Here is a 22718-nt window from a genome sequence, read left to right as displayed (position 1 = left end):
TGAAGCAAAATAGGCATTAAACACCTCACCCTTCTTGATATCATCAGTTCTCTCCTTCACAGCTAAGTAGAGCATGTACACTTTTATCTTTCTCTTGCTCTTAATGTATTTACAGAACCTCTTCTTATTACCTTTTATGTCCCCTGCTTTGTATCTTAGCCTTTCTCATTTGACCCCATCTGCTTTGCACTATTCTTTTGTACTTATCCTTAACAATTTGTCCACGTTTGCGCTTTTTGATTTTCAGGTCATTGAAGAGCCCTTCATGGAGCCATATTGGCCTCTTACTATTCTTCCCATCTTTACATCAGGATAGCTTACAGCAGTGGTCCCCAACCTTTTCCGGGTGGCGGGCGCCAGAGGACCATGGCCGGCGGACAAGCATCCGCCGAAATGCCGCCGAGAAGTGGCAACGTCAAGAGAAGTGGTCAGTATGCGGGCTCACATAGATGCCCTGGTGGGCGCCATGGTACCCATGGGCACCGCTTTGGGGACCACTGGTTTACAGAGTTGTGTCTTTAATATTGTTTCCTTGAGAAACTGCCAGCTCTCCTGAACTCCTTTATCCTGTAGATTTTCTTCCCATGGGACCTTACCTGCCAGCTCTCTGAGTTAGTTAAGTATCAGAGGGGTAGCCGTGTTAGTCTGAATCTGTAAAAAGCAACAGAGGGTCCTGTGGCACCTTTGAGACTAACAGAAGTATTGGGAGCATAAGCTTTCGTGGGTAAGAACCTCACTTCTTCAGATGCAAGTCTTCTTGCATCTGAAGAAGTGAGGTTCTTACCCACGAAAGCTTATGCTCCCAGTACTTCTGTTAGTCTCAAAGGTGCCACAGGACCCTCTGTTGCTTTTTACAGATTCAGACTAACACGGCTACTCCTCTGATACTTGGCATAAAAAACAGTATTTATGGAAAAGACCTTCATACCTTTGAAGGTAATAATCCAGTTTCTGCCATGAGTAAAAGCAAGCAGCAGGTATGGGCTATGCTTTTAAAACATAACCTGTAAAGATGTTCAATCACTTGTGGTGAATATGTATGTATTAATTTTCCTGTATTAAAATATGCATTGGATGTGTAGTTGGGATGGTACTAGTTATGTGATTGATAACATTTGCAATGGTAGAGAAAGGTTAATTATAACCATAAACCCACAGGTTGCATACTAATAGAAAACGGGTGGGACATCTCAGGTGTATTGGAAAGTATGAGGCCAAAGATCTAATGCCTTGAATAACATTAATAGGTCACCAGTAGGTTACTCATGCACATCCTGATTGTGATTTATATTTACCTTTCAGTTTTAAAAATAAAACAATTCTAGGAGTGGTTATGCAATGTATCCTTCTTCCATGACAAATAGTTCCTAGTAGAAAAGTGAACAAATACATGTAGGAAAAGGTTTGTAAATAACTTTTCCTATTACTTTGGATCTATTTTATTGGGTTCTGTTTTCTGACAGTTGCCCTACATTTTGTCCTTCCCCTTAAGGAAGGGAGGTCCAGAGTTTAGGGCTCTAACCTGGGACTTAGAAGACATGAGTTAAATTCCCTGCTCTGCCACAGATTTCCTTTGTCATCTAAAGCAAGTTACTTAGTTTTCCCTGTGCCTCAGTTCCCCCACTTTAGAGTGGGGTAAAAATACTTGCCACCTCACAGAGGATAAACACATCAAAAATTGTGATGTGCTTAGGCACCACGGTAGTGGGGACCATAGAAATGTGATAGCTAGATTTCATTGCTAACACTATGGAAGTCCCAGCTGTGCCCTGTTGAGATATGGTGCATGGGCGTGATGTCATTAAAAGACTCAAGCAGCCAGTCAGAATGTGGCTTTTGACATGATCCATAGTCGCCAGACATCCTTTAATTTTCAATATTACACTTGTCAATTTAGTAACCACTTGTTGTTGTTGCTCTTTATATTACCACCGCATCTAAAAACCCCAGCTGATTTCAGGACCCCAATGTACTAGATTTTGTTCCTACACATAATTGGAGACAGTCCCTGCCCCAATGAGTTTACAGTCTAAAGAAATAAGACTTGCAAAGGCTAGAAGAAAGGACAATTGGGGATCTGAGGCAAACAGAGAACCAGTGATCTGCCCAAAGTTACAGAAAAACTCTACGCCAGAGCCAGGAATCCAGGCTACATCACCCGCATCCCAGTCCACTATATTTGCCACAAAACAGCATGCAAAACTCCTGTTTACTTCATGGAGAGTTACATATGCATAGAAACTCGGCAGGTGAGGCTCCAATTGAACATTTCATTGTTCTTTATTTCAACTTTGCAGAAGGCAATTTTGGTAAGCAGTAATGCAGGATAACATCAGTCTCTCTGCTAGGAACCTTAACGTTCATTTGGCCTTTTGAAAATTGCCTAATTCTCCATATGTGATCAAACTGGCACATCACTGCTGTCTGTATCCTCCTGAGTAATGTGGCTCAGGTATGCTCTTCCCAGTGTTTTATTTTTAGAATGTAACTTGACATTTATAACACTGAATTAATTAAGCTTCTGTTTGTTCATTAATTTCATTCTTTTTCCTGTAATTCCTCCTCTCCACTTTCATCAGATAGGTACAGTCATGACATTATGGAGCTGTATGGAAGCTACAATTTGGGAATAACGTGTTTAATACTGAAACCTTTTCTCTGTGTCAACATCCTATAGTATATGTTAGCACATGCTCCCATATTGTGAGAACCCAGTTTACAGTTGCAAGTGCAAATATTGTTAATACTGCAAACATGCTTCTGAGCTCAATATAAAGACTATAAGAACAGGAGTACTTGTGGCACCTTAGAGACTAACAAATTTATTAGAGCATAAGCTTTCGTGGACTACAGCCCATTTCTTCGGATGCATATAGAGTGGAAAGTGGGCTGTAGTCCACGAAAGCTTATGCTCTAATAAATTTGTTAGTCTCTAAGGTGCCACAAGTACTCCTGTTCTTTTTGCGGATATAGACTAACACGGCTGCTACTCTGAAACCTATAAAGACAATGGTATTGCAATCCTTACTCAGGAAACACATAATGAAGTACAGACACAAACCAAAACCCCAGATGCAAAAATGATAAAAGGTTTGAGAGCAGGATCAGAACCTGGACCCAGCTGTGAATTTGATAGCTGTCTCTTATCTCCATAGAAGGCCAAACCAAGAACCTGGATCTTAACCTCCCTCACACTGAAATAGGCATGTTTAAACTCTGCATGCAAACTTTGTGACTCTGACCCTTCTCCACAAGACTTTGAAGTCAATGTGAGTTTCGCTTGATATCTGAGCACCGCTTTTGCTCACAGATAAATTATATTATATGACAGATATGTGAGTAAGCATATCTTTGTCTATGTCAGTGTTTTAACATTTGTGTTATTTTGTATATGCACAAAATGTAACTAAATTCACAGTAGCTTTTTGTTTTTACTGATAAATATGTAGCCTTTGAGTTTAAGGCTGTCAAGATAAAACAGATAAGAAAAAACCCTAGGCTAGATAGGAACAAATCTTTTGTAGTCCTTCCATCCCAAGGGGATACATTGCCAAGGGCACAGAATCTCATAGCGCGAGAAACAATGGTGAAGGATGTCTAACTTTCATCTTACTCTTCCCACATGAAAGGTAAAGTTTGGGCAAATATCCAGGTGACTATAATTAGGCTGAGTTCTTTTCTAAAACCAAGACACTACAATTCATCCAAATCTTCTCAAATGGTATCCATGGGAAGAATTACTTAATACATTCTTTTTATATCTTCTTTTTCAAGCTTACATTTTAACTTTTGATGCTACCAAAGCATCTGGGTTAAGCCCTCAGAAACAAGATGAGCACTCAACACTAAGCCCTGGTGAGAGGTAAGGAACAGGGCAGAGACTTCAGCTGCTGTTTCAAAATACAAACATGAGCTGTACAAAAGGTTTGTAATTAACGCCAGGTTAAATTTTTACTAAAAATTTTTGGCTCATCCAGAAATATTTTTATTAACTTGTAATGATGATAATTGTTCCACCTGCTGCACACATGGGGCTTAAAAATAACCCTTTTCCTGAAGCTGGGCCAGTTTGTTATTGGCTATAGGTGGGAGTGGAAGGTGGGATGGCGGAAGGAGGTTGATTTGATTTAGAATACCTGAATCCTCAATTTCTGAACATGCGTAAGTTTTCTTTCTCTAATGCTTGTTTTTAAGCATGTTAAGTTCCTTGCTTTATTGAAGGCTGTAAAGTGATTGTGAAGGAGAAGTGAGAGGATCCAAAATCAGAGCAAAATGTTCAGCCAGAGACTTAGGAAATGGCTTAGACACAACAGCCTCACTGCCGAGTTTTGCTGCTGTGGTTAGAGGTTTTTGGGAGTTGTGCTGATCTAGGTAGGAATATACCCCCATACGTGATTAGATTAAACAAGGCTGTGTTTTGAAAAGCTGCAGTGGATCTTGAAACATCATAAATTAAAGCCACAGAGTCAAATATCAGTGTCCCAGCCATCTGAAGGGAAGTGGGAATGAAACCAGATTTTGCCTGATGTTTCAACATGATCATTATTATCAGTAAAAGTGTATGTTGGGCATGTGCGTCCCATCCCTTTCATGTTCTAGAGGAGAGCAAAGAATTTTTTAATGTTCTGGTAGTGCTGTAAATGAAGATAAACATTGTGGTCCTGATCCCTGTATCCTCATGTTGTAGTCAGAGAACCAATGAACCTGGCACAGGGAGATGTAATTTATACATTCCTGCAGTATCTAATCTCCTTGTGTCTCATTAGGGGATTCATGTGGTGTTCCTCAAAATTTGGGCTGGGGGAAACAGATTTAAGGCACAGGAATCCTGCTGACGCAGGCTGCTGAGAGAATGTGCTGAATCAGCACATCCTTTGGCCGTGCCTTCTTCTCAGGCAATGCTAAACATTTTTTGGAATGAGCTACTTTTCTACAGTCCTCCCTCTCCCCCCTTTCCTCCCCCAGTGGAGGCAAGATGGCAGCTGTTTTCTTCTCTTGAACCTTTCCTCAGTGGCCTTTCTGTCACCCATGTGCTCCATCAAGGACGACACCAGCAGATCCTGATGTAGATCCTGGACTGAATGTATATGTGAACTCCCATTGAAGCCTGTTATGATAAGTGACTGGTAGGAGTTCTGTGTATGTGAGGTCTGTAAGACAAGGCCCTTTTGGCTGTGTTGTTTTCTGTTTTTGTCTGCTATTGCATTGAACTTTAATGAAATCATTAAGGTGCAGGTCAGTGATCCAGAGCTTTATCAACTATAAGATTTTAAAATTGCCTCTGGGCTGAAGATTTAAATTAAAAAGTATTTTTTTTGCCATAATTGAAGAATACCAGTCAGAGAAAATGAAGATTCAAATGGAAGTAGAGGGGAAAGCACATTGTTAGATATCAAGTATCAGGGGGTAGCCGTGTTAGTCTGTATCTACAAAAACAACAAGGAGTCTGGTGGCACCTTAAAGACTAACAGATTTATTTGGGCATAAGCTTTCGTGAGTAAAAACCTCACTTCTTCGGATGCATAGAGTGAAAGTTACAGATGCAGGCATTATATACTGACACATGGAGAGAAGGGAGTTACTTCGCAAGTGGAGAACCAGTGTTGACAGGGCCAATTCAATCAGGGTGGATGTAGTCCACTCCCAATAATAGATGAGGAGGTGTCAATTCCAGGAGAGGAAAAGCTGCTTCTGTAATGAGCCAGCCACTTCCAGTCCCTATTCAAGCCCAGACTAATGGTGTTGAATTTGCAAATGAATTTTAGTTCTGCTGTTTCTCTTTGAAGTCTGTTTCTGAAGTTTTTTTGTTCAATGATAGTGACTTTTAAATCTGTAATAGAATGACCAGGGAGATTGAAGTGTTCACTTACTGGCTTATGTATGTTACCATTCCTGATGTCCGATTTGTGTCCATTTATTCTTTTGCGGAGGGACTGTCCGGTTTGGCCAATGTACATGGCAGAGGGGCATTGCTGGCACATGATGGCATATATAACATTAGTGGATGTGCAGGTGAATGAGCCCTTGATGGTGTGGCTGATGTGGTTGGGTCCTCTGATGCTGTTGCCAGAGTAGATATGGGGACAGAGTAGGCAACGAGGTTTGCTACAGAGATAGGTTCCTGGGTTGGTGTTTCTGTGGTGTGGTGTGTAGTTGCTGGTGAGTATTTGCTTCAGGTTGGGGGGTTGTCTGTAAGCGAGGACTGGCCTGCCTCCCAAGGTCTGTGAGAGTGAGGGATCATTTTCCAGGATAGGTTGTAGATCGTGGATGATGCGCTGGAGAGGTTTTAGCTGGGGGCTGTATGTGATGGCCAGTGGTGTTCTGTTATTGTCCTTGTTGGGCCTGTCCTGTAGTAGGTGATTTCTGAGTACCCGTCTTGCTCTGTCAATCTGTTTCCTGACTTCCCCAGGTGGGTATTGTAGTTTTACGAATGCTTGATAAAGATCTTGTAGGTGTTTGTCTCTGTCTGAGGGGTTGGAGCAAATTTGGTTGTATCTTAGGGCTTGGCTGTAGACAATGGATCGTGTGATGTGTCTTGGATGGAAGCTGGAGGCATGTAGGTACGTATAGCGGTCAGTAGGTTTCCGGTATAGCGTGGTGTTTATGTGACCATCACTTATTTGTACTGTAGTGTCCAGGAAGTGGATCTCTTGTGTGGACTGGTCCAGGCTGAGGTTGATGGTGGGGTGGAAATTGTTGAAGTCCAGGTGGAATTCTTCAAGGGCCTCCTTTCCGTGGGTCCATATGATGAAGATGTCATCAATGTAGTGCAAGTAGAGGAGGGGCACTAGGGGACGAGAGCTGAGGAAGCGTTGTTCTAAGTCAGCCATAAAAATGTTGGCATACTGTGGGGCCATGCGGGTACCCATAGCAGTGCCACTGACTTGAAGGTATAAGTTGTCCCCAAATCTGAAGTGGTTGTGGGTGAGAACAAAGTCACAAAGCTCAGCCACCAGGCTTGCTGTGGCCTCATCAGGGATACTGTTCCTGACAGCTTGTAGTCCATCCTCATGTGGAATATTGGTATAAAGTGCTTCTACATCCATGGTGGCCAGGATGGTGTTTTCAGGAAGAACATCAATGCATTGTAGTTTCCTCAGGAAGTCGGTGGTGTCTCGAAGATAGCTGGAGTGCTGGTAGCATAGGGTCTGAGGAGAGAGTCCAAATAGCCAGATAATCCTGCTGTAAGAGTGCCAATGCCTGAGATGATGGGGCGTCCAGGGTTTCCGGGTTTATGGATCTTGGGTAGCAGATAGAATACCCCTGGTCGGGGTTCTGGGGGTGTGTCCATGTAGATTTGTTCCCGTACTGTAGCTGGGAATTTCTTGAGCAGATGGTGTAGTTTCTTTTGGTATTCCTCAGTGGGATCAGAGGATAGTGGCCTGTAGAATGTGGTCTTGGAGAATTGCCTGGCAGCCTCCTGTTCATAATCCGACCTGTTCATTATGACTACAGCACCTCCTTTGTCAGCCCCTTTGATGATAATGTCAGAGTTGTTTCTGAGGCTGTGGATGGCATTGCGTTCTGTACGGCTGAGGTTATGAGACAAGTGATGTTGTTTGTCCACAATTTCAGCCTGTGCACATCTGCGGAAACACTCTATGTAGAGGTCCAGTCTGTCATTTCGACTGTCAGGAGGAGTCCACGCAAAGTTCTTCTTCTTGTAGTGTTGGTAGAATCTAACATTGTTAGATTCTCAGTAGGTATTTTGTTGTGCTTTTACAATTCAAAACACCTTATAAAACAGAACTTTGTAAATCACTATTCCTTAGCGTCATCAGTTTTTATGTAAAGCTCCCATTGACTTCAAGTGATCTCTCCCCATGAGTGATAGCAGGATGTGGCTCTTAATGTAGACCAATTGTTTTTCATAGTTAGAAAAACAATGTAAAAAAAATGTTTTTATTCTAAATGAGTTACTGCACGGAAGTGAAAAAAAGTGATTATCCAACATTTATGGACTGGTGATTAGAGCAAAAACCTCTGAGCCAGGATATCACTGGACTCTAATCCCATGTGAGCTACTGACTCATTGTATAACCTTGGGCAAGTCTCGTGACCTTCTTGTATCTCAATCATCCCGCTGGAAAATTAGTTGAAAGTTATGACCTCACTGAAAACAGATGCTTCATCTGAGCTGAGCGTTCCTAAGTAAACAAATTACAATGTTTATAATATTTTTTAGCATGCTGTGTCATCGCATATGTCCAATGATCAAACTTAGTTTATGGACTATACTTTAGTATGCTGTTTAATCCAGGGACTAAACTTTAATGTATACCCATAACAGACTTTACTCCCCAAACACCATTTTGGATGTTTGATTGCATTTTACATTGTAATTTACATGCTATATGTTGGGCCCGATTCTCATTTACTTTGTTCTTGGGACAGGCAGGCCTGGCCTTATCATGAGGTGAACTGAGTCGGCTGCCTCAGGTGCCAGACTCTTGGGGGGCGCCACTAGGACTCAGAGTGTAGAAAATTGTGTCTGCTGCTGGTGCATATGTATTCTCTCTGCTCTAGATGCACAGAGATGGTGGAGTGCTGTGCTGGAGGAAGGAGGGCACAAGAGACATAACAGGCAGGCAGGAGAAAAGGTGAGAGGGAATAACAGAAAGCAGCAGGAGCTGCACAAAGAGAGAGGAGGAGGAGCCTCTTATGTACCTCTTTAGCACCCCCAGGAGCCTGGACTGATTAACACCAGCTTCTCAGGGAGCTTCCTGTTTCCTGCTGCTTCCCTGAATCCACTTGAGGAGAACAGGCAGTCAACTGAAGTAGTAGGAGCCAGTTAGGCCCTTAAGATGCTGATATCTTCCCTCACTCAGGCCCTGCTACCAGCCTGCTTATTTGTCCCCTTCAATTGAGTGTTGAGAACCACTACAGCTGGCACAGAACAGCAGTCATGAGTGGAAGAAGAAAACGCCCCTCTGGGGCAGCATTCAGAAAAAGAAAGAAAGCAAAGGTAGCTTTTTTATCTAAGCAGGAAGGAGCTCTCCTAAGATACATAGACACAAATGTTCATGGTGAGTCTTCCAGCCCCAGTGAGGATGTGAGTGGTGAGGAGACGCTTGATCTTCAAGTTAGTCAGGGTGAGGTGATCTGGCAGCATCCATATCTCCATCTCAAATGGATGTAACCGTGCACATTCCTGAAGAAGTGTAGCTCAGAAAAGAGTGTGGTGGAGTCGCAAGAAACAGCTACTGCTGAGTTTAGTTCCTTAAGTCTAGATGATCCAGGACTGTGGACCCACTTGAGAAGTAGCCTGAGGGACTTCCTTGTACTGCATGGGCCACAGCAAGTGAAAAACTTCATGTTCCCCAAAGACAATGAAAATAGAAGTTTCCATCCAACACATTACTGGCGTCAAGTCCCCAGTGGTGACAAAGTGGAGAGGCCATGGCTTATGTACTCAAAAACCCAGAATGCTGCATACTTTTTTGGTTGCTGGAAGATATGGGAAATGCGATAACTGACATGAGAGGTCAGGGCTACGATAATGGTGCCAACATGAGAGGAAAGAACAGAGGAGTGCAGACACAGATCTGAAAGTTAAACCCTCGACCTTTTTTTGTCCCATGCAGTTCTCATTCATTGAACTTGGTGGTCAGTGATGCAGCATCAGCTTCTAGTGAGGCTGCCGAATTTTTTAATGTAATTCAAAACATCTATGTATTTTTCTCTGCATCAACTCACGGATGGCAAATTTTGAAGCAACATCTGGGAACATCCTCTCTGACACTGAAACCACTGAGTGCCACACGATTGGAAAGTCGAGTGGAGGCAATAAAGCCTATCAAACACCAAATTGGGAAGATAGATGATGCCATAGTTGCCATTATGGAGGATAATGCTATGACAGGAACTGTTCGTGGGAGAACAGTGCCAGAGAGAAATGGAATCACCAGAAACATACATAACTTCAAATTTCTGTGTGGCTTAGTGTGTGGCATGACATACTGTTTGAAATAAATGTTGTAAGCAAAAGACTCCAAAGTGTTGACCTTGATATTTCTGTAGCAATGGAACAACTGGACAAAGCAAAGTCATACCTACCGGTCAGATGAGGGATTTCAAAATGTTCTGAAGAGTGCACAGAAGTTGGCAGAGGAACTTCACACTGAAGCTATTTTCCCACCCATTCAAGAATACAGAAAAAGTCACCAAAGAAGAAGACATTTTGATTACAAGGCATGGGATAATCCCATAAGAGACCCCAAACAACAATTCAAAGTTGAATTCTTTAACCCGGTGCAAGAATGTGCAATATAGTCAGTTGAAGAACGTTTCATGCAGCTCAAGGAACACAGCAGTATATTTGGGATGTTGTATGATATTCCAAAACTCCTCACTATACCTGAAGAAGACCTACACCAGCAATGCAGGGCACTAGAGACAATGTTGACACATGATGACATGTGCAATATTGATGCGAGTGATTTAGGTGATGAACTGAAAGCCCTTTCAAGATACATTTCAGCAGGATCAACTCCAAAGGCTGTTCTGAAATATATGTGCACAAATAAAATGACCACCCTCTTTCCAAATGCTTTTGTTGCTCTGCGCATACTTCTAACACTTCCTGTAACACTTGCCAGTGGAGAACGCAGCTTCTCCAAGCTGAAGTTAATAAAAACACTTCTACGCTCCACAATGACACAGGAGAGGCTGGTCGGCCTTGCAACCATCTCAGTAGAGCATGAGCTAGCCCACACTGTGGACCTTCAGGAAGCAGTTCAAATCTTTGCAACCAAGAAGGCAGGGAAAGCACCACTTTGATTATTCAAACAGATAAAAATGCCAGTGTTTACTATGCAGACAAGAACAGTTACATTTGCTGTTCAGGTGTTTGAAAGTTAAGTGTTACTTAAAATTTTTGAACAAGGCATTTTAAGTTGTTAGTTCAACTTTATTGGGGTAGGTAGCAGAGTAGTACCATGAGAGGCGTAAAACAGGAAGAAGGCAGAATTGAGACCTTTCAAAGTTTTGGCCCAAGCAAGCGAGCATGGGGGCATCATTTGAGCTCCCCGCCTCAGGTGCCAAAATGTTGTGGGCTGGCCCTGGGGACAGGGATGGAGAGTAAAGGTGGTTTGAATGTTTTGGTTTGAGATGCTTTGCACTCCCCACGTACAGAGGCCTACCTGGGATCTACTTGACCCTCAGCATAAGTTAGAGCAGACGCGGTGCGCTCAAACTTCTGTTCTGCTTTCACAGTCCCTGGGAAGAAGAGAATAGCCAAAATGTTCTGGTCACAGCTCCCAACACACCCTTTATTTGCCCGCAAACCATCCTTTATGCCAAGTGCTGTGAGCAAGGCTAGCAGAAAGCCCTTTATGCCAGTTCCAAGCTGGCAAGAGAGACCCTCTGCACCCTTTGTTCTGCCAGAGCACAGTAAAGGAATTGTGGTCTAACTGAGAATCAGGCTTATTGTGCACTGGTTTTCAGAGAGGATTTAGGCTTTGGTGGGTTTGTGACAGTCCCTTAGGAGTATTCTCACTTTTCTGCAAGATTCTATGTGTCCAGCTGAGAATATAGGCCCCAACCCTGTGAGGTGTTAAGAATTCCTCCATGGTGCTGAATTCTATCCTCTCCCATTGGCATCAAGAGGTTTTGAGGGCACTGAGCACATTGACAAAGGGTATTCAGCATTTCTGAGGACAAAGTCCTTATACTGTTTTAATGTTGCTTTTAATAGTTTGGAAAATAAGCAGTCCTTTGCTAATTTCAAAACAGATGCATTAATGAGGGTGTGAGTCCATTTAAATTCTCTTTTGCTGTTTTGGAAGAACAGTTTAATGTGTAAGCAGACTAGCATGCACCAGGGGGAACCTTGCATCATCTATTCTCTGTTTCTTTTACCCTTTTGTGCATTCCTGCAGCATAACATAACTAAAAACCATCCTTCTGGGAAAATGAGATTGTGTCATTTTCCCTCAGTGGGAACTGTCAACGCCAGTAAGATGCTTCATTAAGGAAAAAACATAAGATGATCTACTAACTCAGTCTGAGTCAATCATTGTCAGACAGCTGTTGGGAGCCTTTTTTAGTGTTATTATTATTCTTTCCTGACTTGAAGTTCATAGTAGTACAAAATAGTGTCATGCTGCAGTTGGCACCATTTCTAAAAACACTTGTTAGAAGAATATTTTTCCAAGATTTCTGTTCTTACCTGTAGCTTTCAGTGTGGTTTTGCTTGCTTATAGGTTGCATGTGCAACTTTAATTCAGGCATTCCCTAACTTTTGAGTGCTTGACTTTGCTACCCTACTATTCGTTCAATGTAGGGGTGAGTGTGGGTGTTGGTGTTGGATATGTGGATGGATGGATAGAAAGGAAGGTACGTGTGACAAGAGGGAACAATAATGCCTGTTCCCCACCTGTACAATGGCGATAATAATTGTACCTTTTTCCCACTCTTTTTTTGTCTTGCCTATTTAAATTGTAATTTCGAATTTACTGTCTCAGAAATCAGTAAGCTACTAAAATTGTTTTCTGACAATTGATTTCTCACTTTTTTTAACGTGCCAAAACATTGATTCTTCATTCTCTAAATTTGCTTTGGTTGACAAAATTGTAGCAGTATGAACAAGCTCCAAAATCATCTGAGCCTTTTACTTTGAGATAGGAAACCCAGTAAGATCTAAACTATAGGTGATTAATAGTTTCCCAAGCAGCAACAATGTCATTCATGAATTATAGTACTGAGTTATTGCAATATTTTAAATGAAAAAATAACAGGAGGCTATATTGCTCCTAAAATCATAGGCCAAATTCTGTTGTTGGTTACCTTGATGTAAATCTGGATTAGCGTCAGATTCTGATCTCAATTACACAGGTATAAATCTTGAATAGTTCCAGTGGACAGTGTGAAACATTGATTAACTACAGCACTTGCAATTGTGAAAAGTAGAGTAGTCCATTGGGTGACTTAGGTCACCATTAATTTTGTTAGGTAGTAATTGGACTACATGAGCAGATGGCATATATTTATAGGGCCAGCTTTGTGGTGATCCAGCTACGTTACCCTGGAACATGCTGGGGAATATATAAAAATGTATAAATACATTTTTTATTTAACCTCACTGATGCTTAATATTAACAATAAAAAGGGAAGACCCACTGAAGTTAAGTTTTGTACTTGCTGATTCACACTCAATAACTATCCATATCCAAATACTTAATGTATAGCGTGTGCCATGTAATATTATGTATCCCTACTTTCTATGGTAATCATAGAGTATTTATAGGCACTTAATGGCAAATATTTAGCACAATGCCCACAGACTTAGAAATGCAGCTCCTCTTGTTGTTAATGGGATTTGAATGCCTTATTTCACAAACATACTATCCTGAAAATAATTAATGCAACCGTAGTGTCCTCTAATGACCTTTGATATTTAGATATCATGCTGTTAATTGTTTTTGAGCCATTAAAGCTGCAATCCATTATGCTGTTAGATCTCATCAGCATAGCATTCTCATGGCTGTTGGGCTATTTTAAATTATTTTTTGTGTTAATACTCCTATTATTTTGATTGGAAATATATATAATCAATGCATCAACAAGTTAATTTAGCTTTAGCCATGGTAATAGCCAGTTGTTCTCATTAGAAACCGACCAACGCTCCTGCAACATGTCAGCAGAGTTGTGGGAACTAATTGTGTAAATTTGTTACAAGGCAGTGATTTAACAAGTCAGCACAAAGCAGTTCTAGTTACAGTGGCTAAGAGTCTTATGTGAGTCAGACTTTATTAATATGTCAGTTGGATTGCACCTAGAGTTCTTTTCAGACATTGAATACACCCTGGTGCCTGCCGTTCATTTCATGAATATGATACAAGTACTCTGAACTGATAACATCATATGGTGAGACAGCAAAAAGAAGCACAGTCTTCAGGTTTCTTGAAGAAGCTCATTGTTTGAGTAAAGGCTTGCAGGGCTTTTGGCAAAGTCAGAAGCAGAACATCATAGAGCCTTCATTGTTAAATTAGTTGTTGATCTGCTAAGCTATCAGTCTATAACATCATAGAGTTTGTAATATAGGTTACCAATGGCACATTGATTATTCAATCGCTCTTTCTAAGAGACACATCTCTTCAAGATAATAATATTGCCAGTAAGTTTTATTCAGCATCAATAGTTGCCTTAAACAAAAAAAAATTCAACTCTTTTAAACTGGTGTTTGTATGGGGTTTTTAAATAGTAACACAGGGCCAGAATTGACCATCCTAAAACATGAGTACTGCCTTCCTGCAGAGTGAGGGTAGCAGAATATGGCTTATACATAATAAATATTCCCAAAGGAAAATATTCATATGTACAGAGAAAAAAATGCCTACATGTCATAGATATCACAAGTCTATAATTAGACATTCATTACATATACCGGTAAATATTTGATTTAATATATTGTTATAGTAATGTATGAATGAGTGCAAGCATACTGTTGTATAGAATTGTTATTTACATTGTATTACCACATAATAATATCACATTACTATAGCAGACAGTAATGGGGCTCAATTTTCATTGCAATGTACAGGTTTTAACTATATGAGACTAATTAAATTTAAAGAGAGTTGTATAGCTAAATTCTGCTGAACATTTATGCCACAGTATGTAGGAATACATTATATGTTTTCTTGAAATAGAAGATGTATTTGAATGAATAGAGCAAGCACATTGCTTCCCAGAGACTGAGAGAAGTAGATGTTGTTGCTAAATTTAGCAGCTGATTAAATCTGGTATTTGAGCACACTCAGAGATATTCATCTTGAGCACCCTCCTGACCAGTCAGTCACAGAATATCAATGTATTTGTAGAGATCACTGTTTGTCCTCCTTGTTACACCTTTTGTCCCCGATCCTGCAAACACTAAGGACCAGATCTTCAGTTGATATAAATCAGCATTGCTCCATTTATGTCTCAACTGGTGTAAATCAGCAGAACTCTATTGACTTCAAGCTGAGCATCTGACCAATGGGAAGCTTAAAAGTGACCATCTTCATGTTGTCATTTCATAGAATCATAGAATCATAGAATATCAGGGTTGGAAGGGACCTCAGGAGGTCATCTAGTCCAACCCCCTGCTCAAAGCAGGACCAATTCCCAACTAAATCAACCCAGCCAGGGCTTTATCAAGCCGGGCCTTAAAAACTTCCAAGGAAGGAGACTCCACCATCTCCCTAGGTAATTGATGCATCCCACTCTGAATATACAGTTCACCTTCTAAAATCCTATCCACTGGGAAATAATATAATTACATTTCCTACTTGCATTCCTACAGGGCACCTGCTTGGGCTTTCCCATGATGACTCCAAATTCTGTGAGGAGAACTTTGGCTCCATGGAAGATAAGCGCTTAATGTCCTCCATCCTAACTAGCATTGATGCTTCCAAACCCTGGTCCAAATGCACTTCAGCGACCATAACTGAATTTTTGGATGATGGTCATGGTACGTATTATTATACCTGGTGTCAGATATAGGTTTCAGCTTTGCACACTCCTGTTATATATCACAGTAGTGTTTGCAGAAAGCTCATTCTTATGTTATCAGGAAAATTGTGGACCATATTCTGCCATCCTTACTCCTATTGAGCACTACCAAGCAGCTACTTGCAAGCAGTAGGTAGTACATAGCATGCCTAGGAACTTGTTTGTATGAACAGTTAGCACATGGCAAGCTGGGGTGTAAATCGACTCCTGTTTCAAAATGGTGTAGCTCAAAGCACACTATGGAATGTTCACTGTGTGATGTCCACATGGACAGTTAGTACACAACAGGCTGGTACAAGATAGATTTACACCAGCTTGCACTGCATTTTAACTGTTCATATAGACAAGCCATAAGGCTGGCAGAATCTAGCCCCTTGAGTAGCCTGCATAACATAGATAAGCATGGATAGAATGTAGGTGGATTATGGTCAGTGGTGTTTTCACTGGGAACGTTGGTGAAGTTTAGCTAACAACCCCAGTATTACTTTTTGTTTCCAAATGCTAAAGAAGAGAGTCCAGAGAGCATTTTACCCAAAAGATGCATGAACACCTTGGCTTAACCTTTAATGCCCATTTTCATTACTTGATATCAGATATTCGGCTAAAAAGTGAAGATGCTACACTTAGAAGCCTCATTCCTCCTACTTACTATTATTTATTATTTATGTCATGTTAGTGTCTAGAGGTGCCAGCCAGGAATTAGGACTCCTTTGTGCTAGGCACTATTGACACACATAACAAAAAGACAACCTCTGCCCCAGGGATCTTACAGTCTACTATACAGTACTTTAGAGAACAAAACTAATATTCTAGCTCTTGCCAAAACGAGATAGCTATTTAGAAATGGCTAGCATACTCAGAGGCGAAAGGCTCCTCAGCTAGCAAGCCAGAGTCTTTAGTCAGGGTCTTTAATTATTAACCTGATCCTGAATAAATACTATACACTGTAGTATGTTAACATTTTATTTAACTTTTACTTAATACAAAGCTTTTTTAAAAAAGCATAATCAATAATCCTAAATGCATTTTAAATTGTTCATTGTGCTTGCAAAGCAACTGCAATTCTTAAACAAGCCAAGAAAATTCTAAAATACTGAGATAAAAAATACGTAATTGAGCGAATGAATCAAGTTGTTATGGTAACTTCAGTACTTATGGATGAAAGGTACTGCATGCCTGCAGAATGTACGGGATTTTTTTTTTAAGCAAGTAAAGTAAATATTTTATTGGCTAATTTCAGGGCTGTCCAAAATGCTTTATCCTATTATTATATCTGGAAAATTACTTCATTTTTTCTCTCCTAATTTTATGAGCTCCATTAATCTAAGGTTGTCCTGTGTTATAGTACATATCACTTTGGCATTAATTTAATTTAACAGGTTAGTTTCCATATGTGCAAGAGCAGATCTGTATCACATAGCTGTGTCAGGCCTGGAGCAGACCAAAGAATGAACTGTGATTCAGAACCAGAGTTTATCCCCTTTCCCCCCACCTTTCTCTGGGGAGGGAGTAAGTTACTTCATCCCTTTTGTCCCCATACTGTGAACCCAGTCAGCTACTCTATGAGGGGCAACAAGTATGAGTGCAAAGACAGGGCTCCTCCCATTCTCCTCACTGCCAATTTGCTTGCATTGGGAAGTGTATAGTGAATAGCCCTTGCTCCCTACCCCATGGCTGGAGTCACGATCTGAGCTGGAGAGTAACTGGAGTTGTGACAATCAAGCCCAAGGGACTCATGCCATTTACTTCAATGGGAGCAGGATTGGGCCCAAAATCATTCAGGACCATGTTCCAATCCCCTTACTCACAATAAGTAGTACCTTAGTACAAAAGACATCCCCAAGATTTTGGTGCCACTTCTCCCACAGTAACATACTACACAAAGTGAGGAAGGCTCTCAGAATCTGGCTTTCATTTAACATGATTGGGTCAGGTTGTGTTGCCCTTACTAACCCTGCTGAGCACTTAGTCACTAACACCAATAGTTCCACTTCACAATGGTGAAGTGCTCCACAATCTGACCTACAAGCCACTTTCATGCCTGGCATTACTCCATTTATTTCAAAATCATAATGGAGTCCCTGTGGAAGCTCAGGCACTCTGATTGTTTGAGTGTCTGAACTTTCAGAGAAATCTTTTTTAAACAAAGACATTTTTTGTAATAGAGTTTTGTTTCATTCTATTGTATCCCCTGTGCGTGGGATCTTCCGTCTATTTTTAAATCAAGGATTTGTATTGACAAAAGATAAACGTAACCTATGAAATCAATCCCCTCTCCCAAAAAAACCCTATCCAACAGTCTAAATTGTTAAATTTCCCTGAATAACAATGTTGCAGGGGGCATTCGGTGTACAAGGAATGGGAATCTTTTCATTTATTCTTTTTCAGACTCACTGAAATCACAGATCAAAAGCTCCCACTTAGATTAATGCTCCAGCATGCGCTATACAAATGATGTCACTTCAGCCACTAAACCCTATTGGATCATGAAGCCAGTTTGCAGGCTGGGGTGTATTAAGAGTAAACAGGACCTAGATCAGTGGTGGGCAACCTGCGGCTCATGGGCCACACGCAACCCATCAGGGTAATCCGCTGGTGGGCCGTGAGACAGTTTATTTACATTGACTACAGGCATGGCCGCCCACAGCTCCCAGTGGCCGCGGTTCGCCATTCCCAGTCAATGGAAGCTGCGGGAAGCGGCAGTCAGCATGTCCCGGCAGCCCGCGCTGCTTCCCGCAGCTCCCAATGGCCAGGAACAGCGAACCGTGGCCACTGGGAACTGCAGGTGACCTTGCCTGCGTACAGTCAATGTAAACAAACTGTCTTGCAGCCCGCCAAAGGATTACCCTGATGGGCCGCATGCGGCCCGCGGGCCACAGGTTGCCCACCACTGACCTAGATACATCAGATTTTCAGGGCTCCCCAAAATAATTTTGTGCCAGCCCTTCCCCACTGCACCCTTTCCCCTCTTGACCAACTTCTGGTGGCTGAAGTTTAGGATGGCTCCCTCTGAATTTTTCTTTTGAAGAAGTTACCTTTCTGCAATGTGGACAGGTGAAAAGACCGTGACTCCAAAATGCTATCAGGCAGAGAGAGGTACCTACCCATTCATTCAGACATAATGAGTGCGGAGCTGCAGTTGCCACACTATAGAGGAGGAGATACCTTGCAGAACACACTGTAGCATCTCTGAGAGAGAGAATATCTCCATATACTTTGGGGTTGTTGGTCTCTGGCTTTTACGGTGTCATGTGCAGTCTAACATAGGAGAGATTGTACAAGAAGAAGATACTTTCTTTCTTTGGAACATAGTAAACTAGCACTGTATTTTGCTTTGGACAGACAGGAGCTTGTGAACCATGAACTGTGACAACTAGAGCATGTGAGCATTGACGTGAGAAAATAAATAAATAAAGCATTCCATCTTCTGCATGTTACAGCTAAACTTACAGAAACCGAAATGAAATCCAAATTGCTGGACTTATTGGTAGGCTGCCTTCGTAAAAGAAGGTGACTTCCTTACTAAGACTTTAGTTAACCTTCCTATATAGTTTTTTTTCCCCATCGATCTAAGGTGCTTTTATGGCCCTGCTACCACAGTATTTGAGCATCTCACAATCTTTAATATGTTTATCCTCACAACACCACCCGTGAAGTAGGCAAGTATAATTATTCCCATGTTACTGACAAAGAATCAGAGAAACTAAGCGACTTGCCGAAGGTTACAGAAGAAATCTGTGGTGGAGCAGTGAGTTGAACTGAGGTCTTCTGACACATACCTACTACCCTAACCACCGGATCCTCCTTCTTCTCCTTTTGCAGCCATGATTTAATTGCTGACTTTGTTACTGATTTGACTTAAGGTACCAATATAATATTGTGGAAAAAAAGGCCTAGTTACTCTTCAGAAGACAGGAGAAAATTCCTTCCATTTGCTTTTACCTTCTCTCTACCATATTGTACAGATTATCTGTATTTTTGGTCATTATTTATTGCATGCAGGCAATGTGTTCAGTACCATACATAGCCTAGACAAAGAGAGTCTCTGTCCCAAGAAGTTTACAAGCTCTGCTCATCTGCCTCATGCAGAGTTTTATTGTACAATTCTCTCTTGTGCAACATGTGTGTAAGACTGCTAGAAGAGATAGTGAGATGGCTTGGACTGCATTGCCATCAAATGTCAATAACGTGTACCGTAATTCTAGATCTTTGTTTAATCAGATCTGGACTATGCAGTCAGTCACAATGCGGTTGTGTTCATAGAGCTTGGCTGAGATAGAGGCTTGGAAACTGGCTGAAGCTCACCCTGCCTACCTTTATAGTCCCTAGATATATTTGTCCGGGGGCTGGAGACAGGGCATTTTCAGTAAAGAGAACTCATCTCTGGAATTCATTCCCCACCCAGTTAGGAAAAACCTGAGTTTGTTGATTTTCTGGGCATGAGGGCCCATATGTAGAATGTCTATTCTTAAATGAACAATTGGGTTTTAATATGTGTTAACTAAGAGAACAGAAAATTCTAGTGTATAGAAGGACACAATCATTTTAGCTGGTCATGGTTAATCCAAGGGTCAACTAAAATGACTGTGTCCTCTCTGCATTAGAATTTTCAATCATGTCAGTTAACACATGTTAAAATCCAGTGGTTAGTTCAAGTGTAGACAAGCCACTGGGGGCTGAGGAATGTTTGAGTATTAATACTATGGCAGTTTTGTATTATTTTTGTCGTATGTTTCAAACTGCGGAATAGTTGGTGCTGTTAGAGTTTGATAAGCACTATGTATATCTGATAGTAATGAATACAGCTAAGTCTAACAAGCTGGCCCTCTCTCTTGTCAGCATCCCAAAGTGGTGCTAACTTCCTCCATCAGCAGGAATGGTGTGACGGGGCAGACATTTGCTGTTTTTTTATTTTTACTGAACACAGTTTTTGACAGAAACTGCTGCTAGTTTTTGTTTTCCTTTTAGAAACCCCAGCCCTTTGTCTTGTAGAAAACATCTGTGTGTCCTCACCCTCCACTATGCCTTTAATATTTTATGTTACAAGACACATTTCACAGTAGGGTCCTTTTAATGACTTTTATCTTGGGACACCAGCCTAGCTGTTAGAAGAAGCACACCTTGTTTTCATTTTTAAAAAGGCAGTGTAGTCCAGACTAAAGATAAGATCAACATGTTGGGTAAGTCAAGGCCACTAGGGGACAAACGGAGCAACAAACTTAATGAGATGGGTCTTCTCAGTAATAAATAAGTGATGATGCTGAAAGGATTTTTGGCTGAATTTAGCTGTTGAGAGCCCTTAGTGGTCTTTAGGGAAAGCAAACAATTGCAGTAAATGTGTTTTCTTGAGGGAAATGAAACCTGTTGTTCATTTTTTTTAAAGCCTCTAAACTAGGTCTTGAAACATGATGCCAGACCTTGACTTCTCATATTTTGTAAGCTACAGTAATTGTGAAGTATTTATATTACACATTTTTTACCCATGAGTGGGCAGGGGTGGTGCTGGTGTTGGTTGCAAAGCAAGATGGGTTGTGGTAAGTTATTCTGGCTGAGGATAAGTGAAGTATGCCCATACCACATGATATGACAGAGTTTAGAGTGAAGACAGTTTCCCACGTCAGCATGTGAGTTTGTCAGTGGTGTGAAAAATTTTTTTAGAACAGGACTCTTGAAGAATGTGAATGTGCTTTACATTTTTAAAGAGAGAGGGAGCCAGGCAGATTTTTGATATTTACAAATAACAGCGTTCTATCTTATATTTTAATTTATTTTCTATTTAAAGATTAATAGAACTGTTCAAACTGGGTCCAGAAGTGGCTAACTGTGATTCTTTACATGAGGAGCCCAATGCAAATTTACCACCAACATAACCTTTGATATGCTGCATATATTTTTTTTTTAACTGATGTTTTTTTCTTAAAGGGCCCCACTGGCTACAAATCTATTTTTTCATGCGTTTTCTGGCTTTCCTTTAAAAGGTTTGCCTTTTCAAATGTTCTGGCTCAAAATTCAAATGACAGCTTTGCTTATTTTATGTGTCTCTTGATCCTGCCTCAAATCACAGATTGATAAATAGAGTGGAACCCACTTTGAGTGAACTCAGATACAGTGAAACACAATGCAAGTCCCAAATTGCCTCAATGCAGTTCAGTGTTCTAATGTTTAAAGTTTTGGGGGGCAGGGAGGAAGGGCTCACCACAAAATGAAATAAACAGCTAGACAAACAAGAGTTTGATACCCTGTTCCCTGAAGAAGTGATGTTTTTTACCCACGAAAGCTTATGCCCAAATAAATCTGTTTGTCTTTAAGGTGCCATCGGACTCCTTGTTGTTTTTGTGGATACGGACTAACATGGCTACCCCCTAATACTTGGTTCCCTGGAGTGCTGTAGATAGAGAACCCAGTTGCAATAACAGTGCCTGATCCAAAGCCCACTGAAGTCAATGGGAGTATTTCTGTTGGCTTCATTGAGGTTTGGATCAGGTCCATAATCATTATCACTCTGTCTGGCTTGAAAGCTAGAGGTCCTATAGTACAGATAACAAGGAAGTGAGTAATAAACTGGATTGTTCTTTCAGGGAACTGTTTACTCGACCAACCACGAAAGCAGATCTTGGGCCCTGAGGAGCTTCCAGGACAAACGTACGATGCCATTCGTCAGTGCAAACTGGCATTTGGACCCGAGTACACAGTGTGTCCTGGCATGGACGTATGCTCTCGTCTGTGGTGTGCAGTTGTTCGCCAAGGTCAGATGGTGTGTCTGACCAAGAAGCTACCTGCTGTGGAGGGGACACCATGTGGGAAAGGAAGGATCTGCCTCCAAGGAAAATGTGTTGACAAAACGAAGAAGAAATATTATTCGGTATGTTATTGCTCCAAAGGCCAAAGCCTGGGGAAATCTTAGAAGGCTTGATCCTGCAATGTGCTGATTGTAATGGGTGTTAAAGGGACGTAGCATTGGCAGGGTTACACCGATAGTCTATAGCAGGGATCGGCAACCTTCAGCCCGCGGCCCGCCAGGGTGCTTACCTGTGGACGCGGCCGGTTTGTTTACCTGCCGCGTCCACAGGTTCGGCTGATCGCGGCTCCCACTGGCCGCGGTTCGCCACTCCAGGCCAATGGGGGCTGCGGGAAGCGGCACGGGCCGAGGGATGTGCTGGCTGCGGCTTCTTGCAGCCCCCATTGGCCTGGAGCGGTGAACCATGGCCAGTGGGAGCCGCGAT

The 22718-nt window shown here is 41.5% G+C and overlaps 1 protein-coding gene across 1 annotated transcript in view; it reads left to right on the top strand.

Moving 5' to 3' along the window:
• The window catches only part of ADAMTS5 (ADAM metallopeptidase with thrombospondin type 1 motif 5), a 53692-nt gene that overhangs the window by 16725 nt on the left and 14249 nt on the right, over window positions 1–22718 (top strand). Inside the window, exons 3-4 of the mRNA XM_034793147.1 lie at window positions 15287–15454; window positions 22074–22357. Of these exons, the coding sequence (XP_034649038.1) occupies window positions 15287–15454; window positions 22074–22357 (452 nt within the window). The remainder of the gene's footprint in view (window positions 1–15286; window positions 15455–22073; window positions 22358–22718) is intronic.

Source organism: Trachemys scripta, chromosome 1 (genome assembly GCF_013100865.1).
Source record: "Trachemys scripta elegans isolate TJP31775 chromosome 1, CAS_Tse_1.0, whole genome shotgun sequence".
NCBI lineage: Eukaryota > Metazoa > Chordata > Testudines > Emydidae > Trachemys > Trachemys scripta.
The sequence above is the reverse complement of the archived record's forward strand: the minus strand, read 5'-3'. Positions and strand labels throughout refer to the sequence as shown.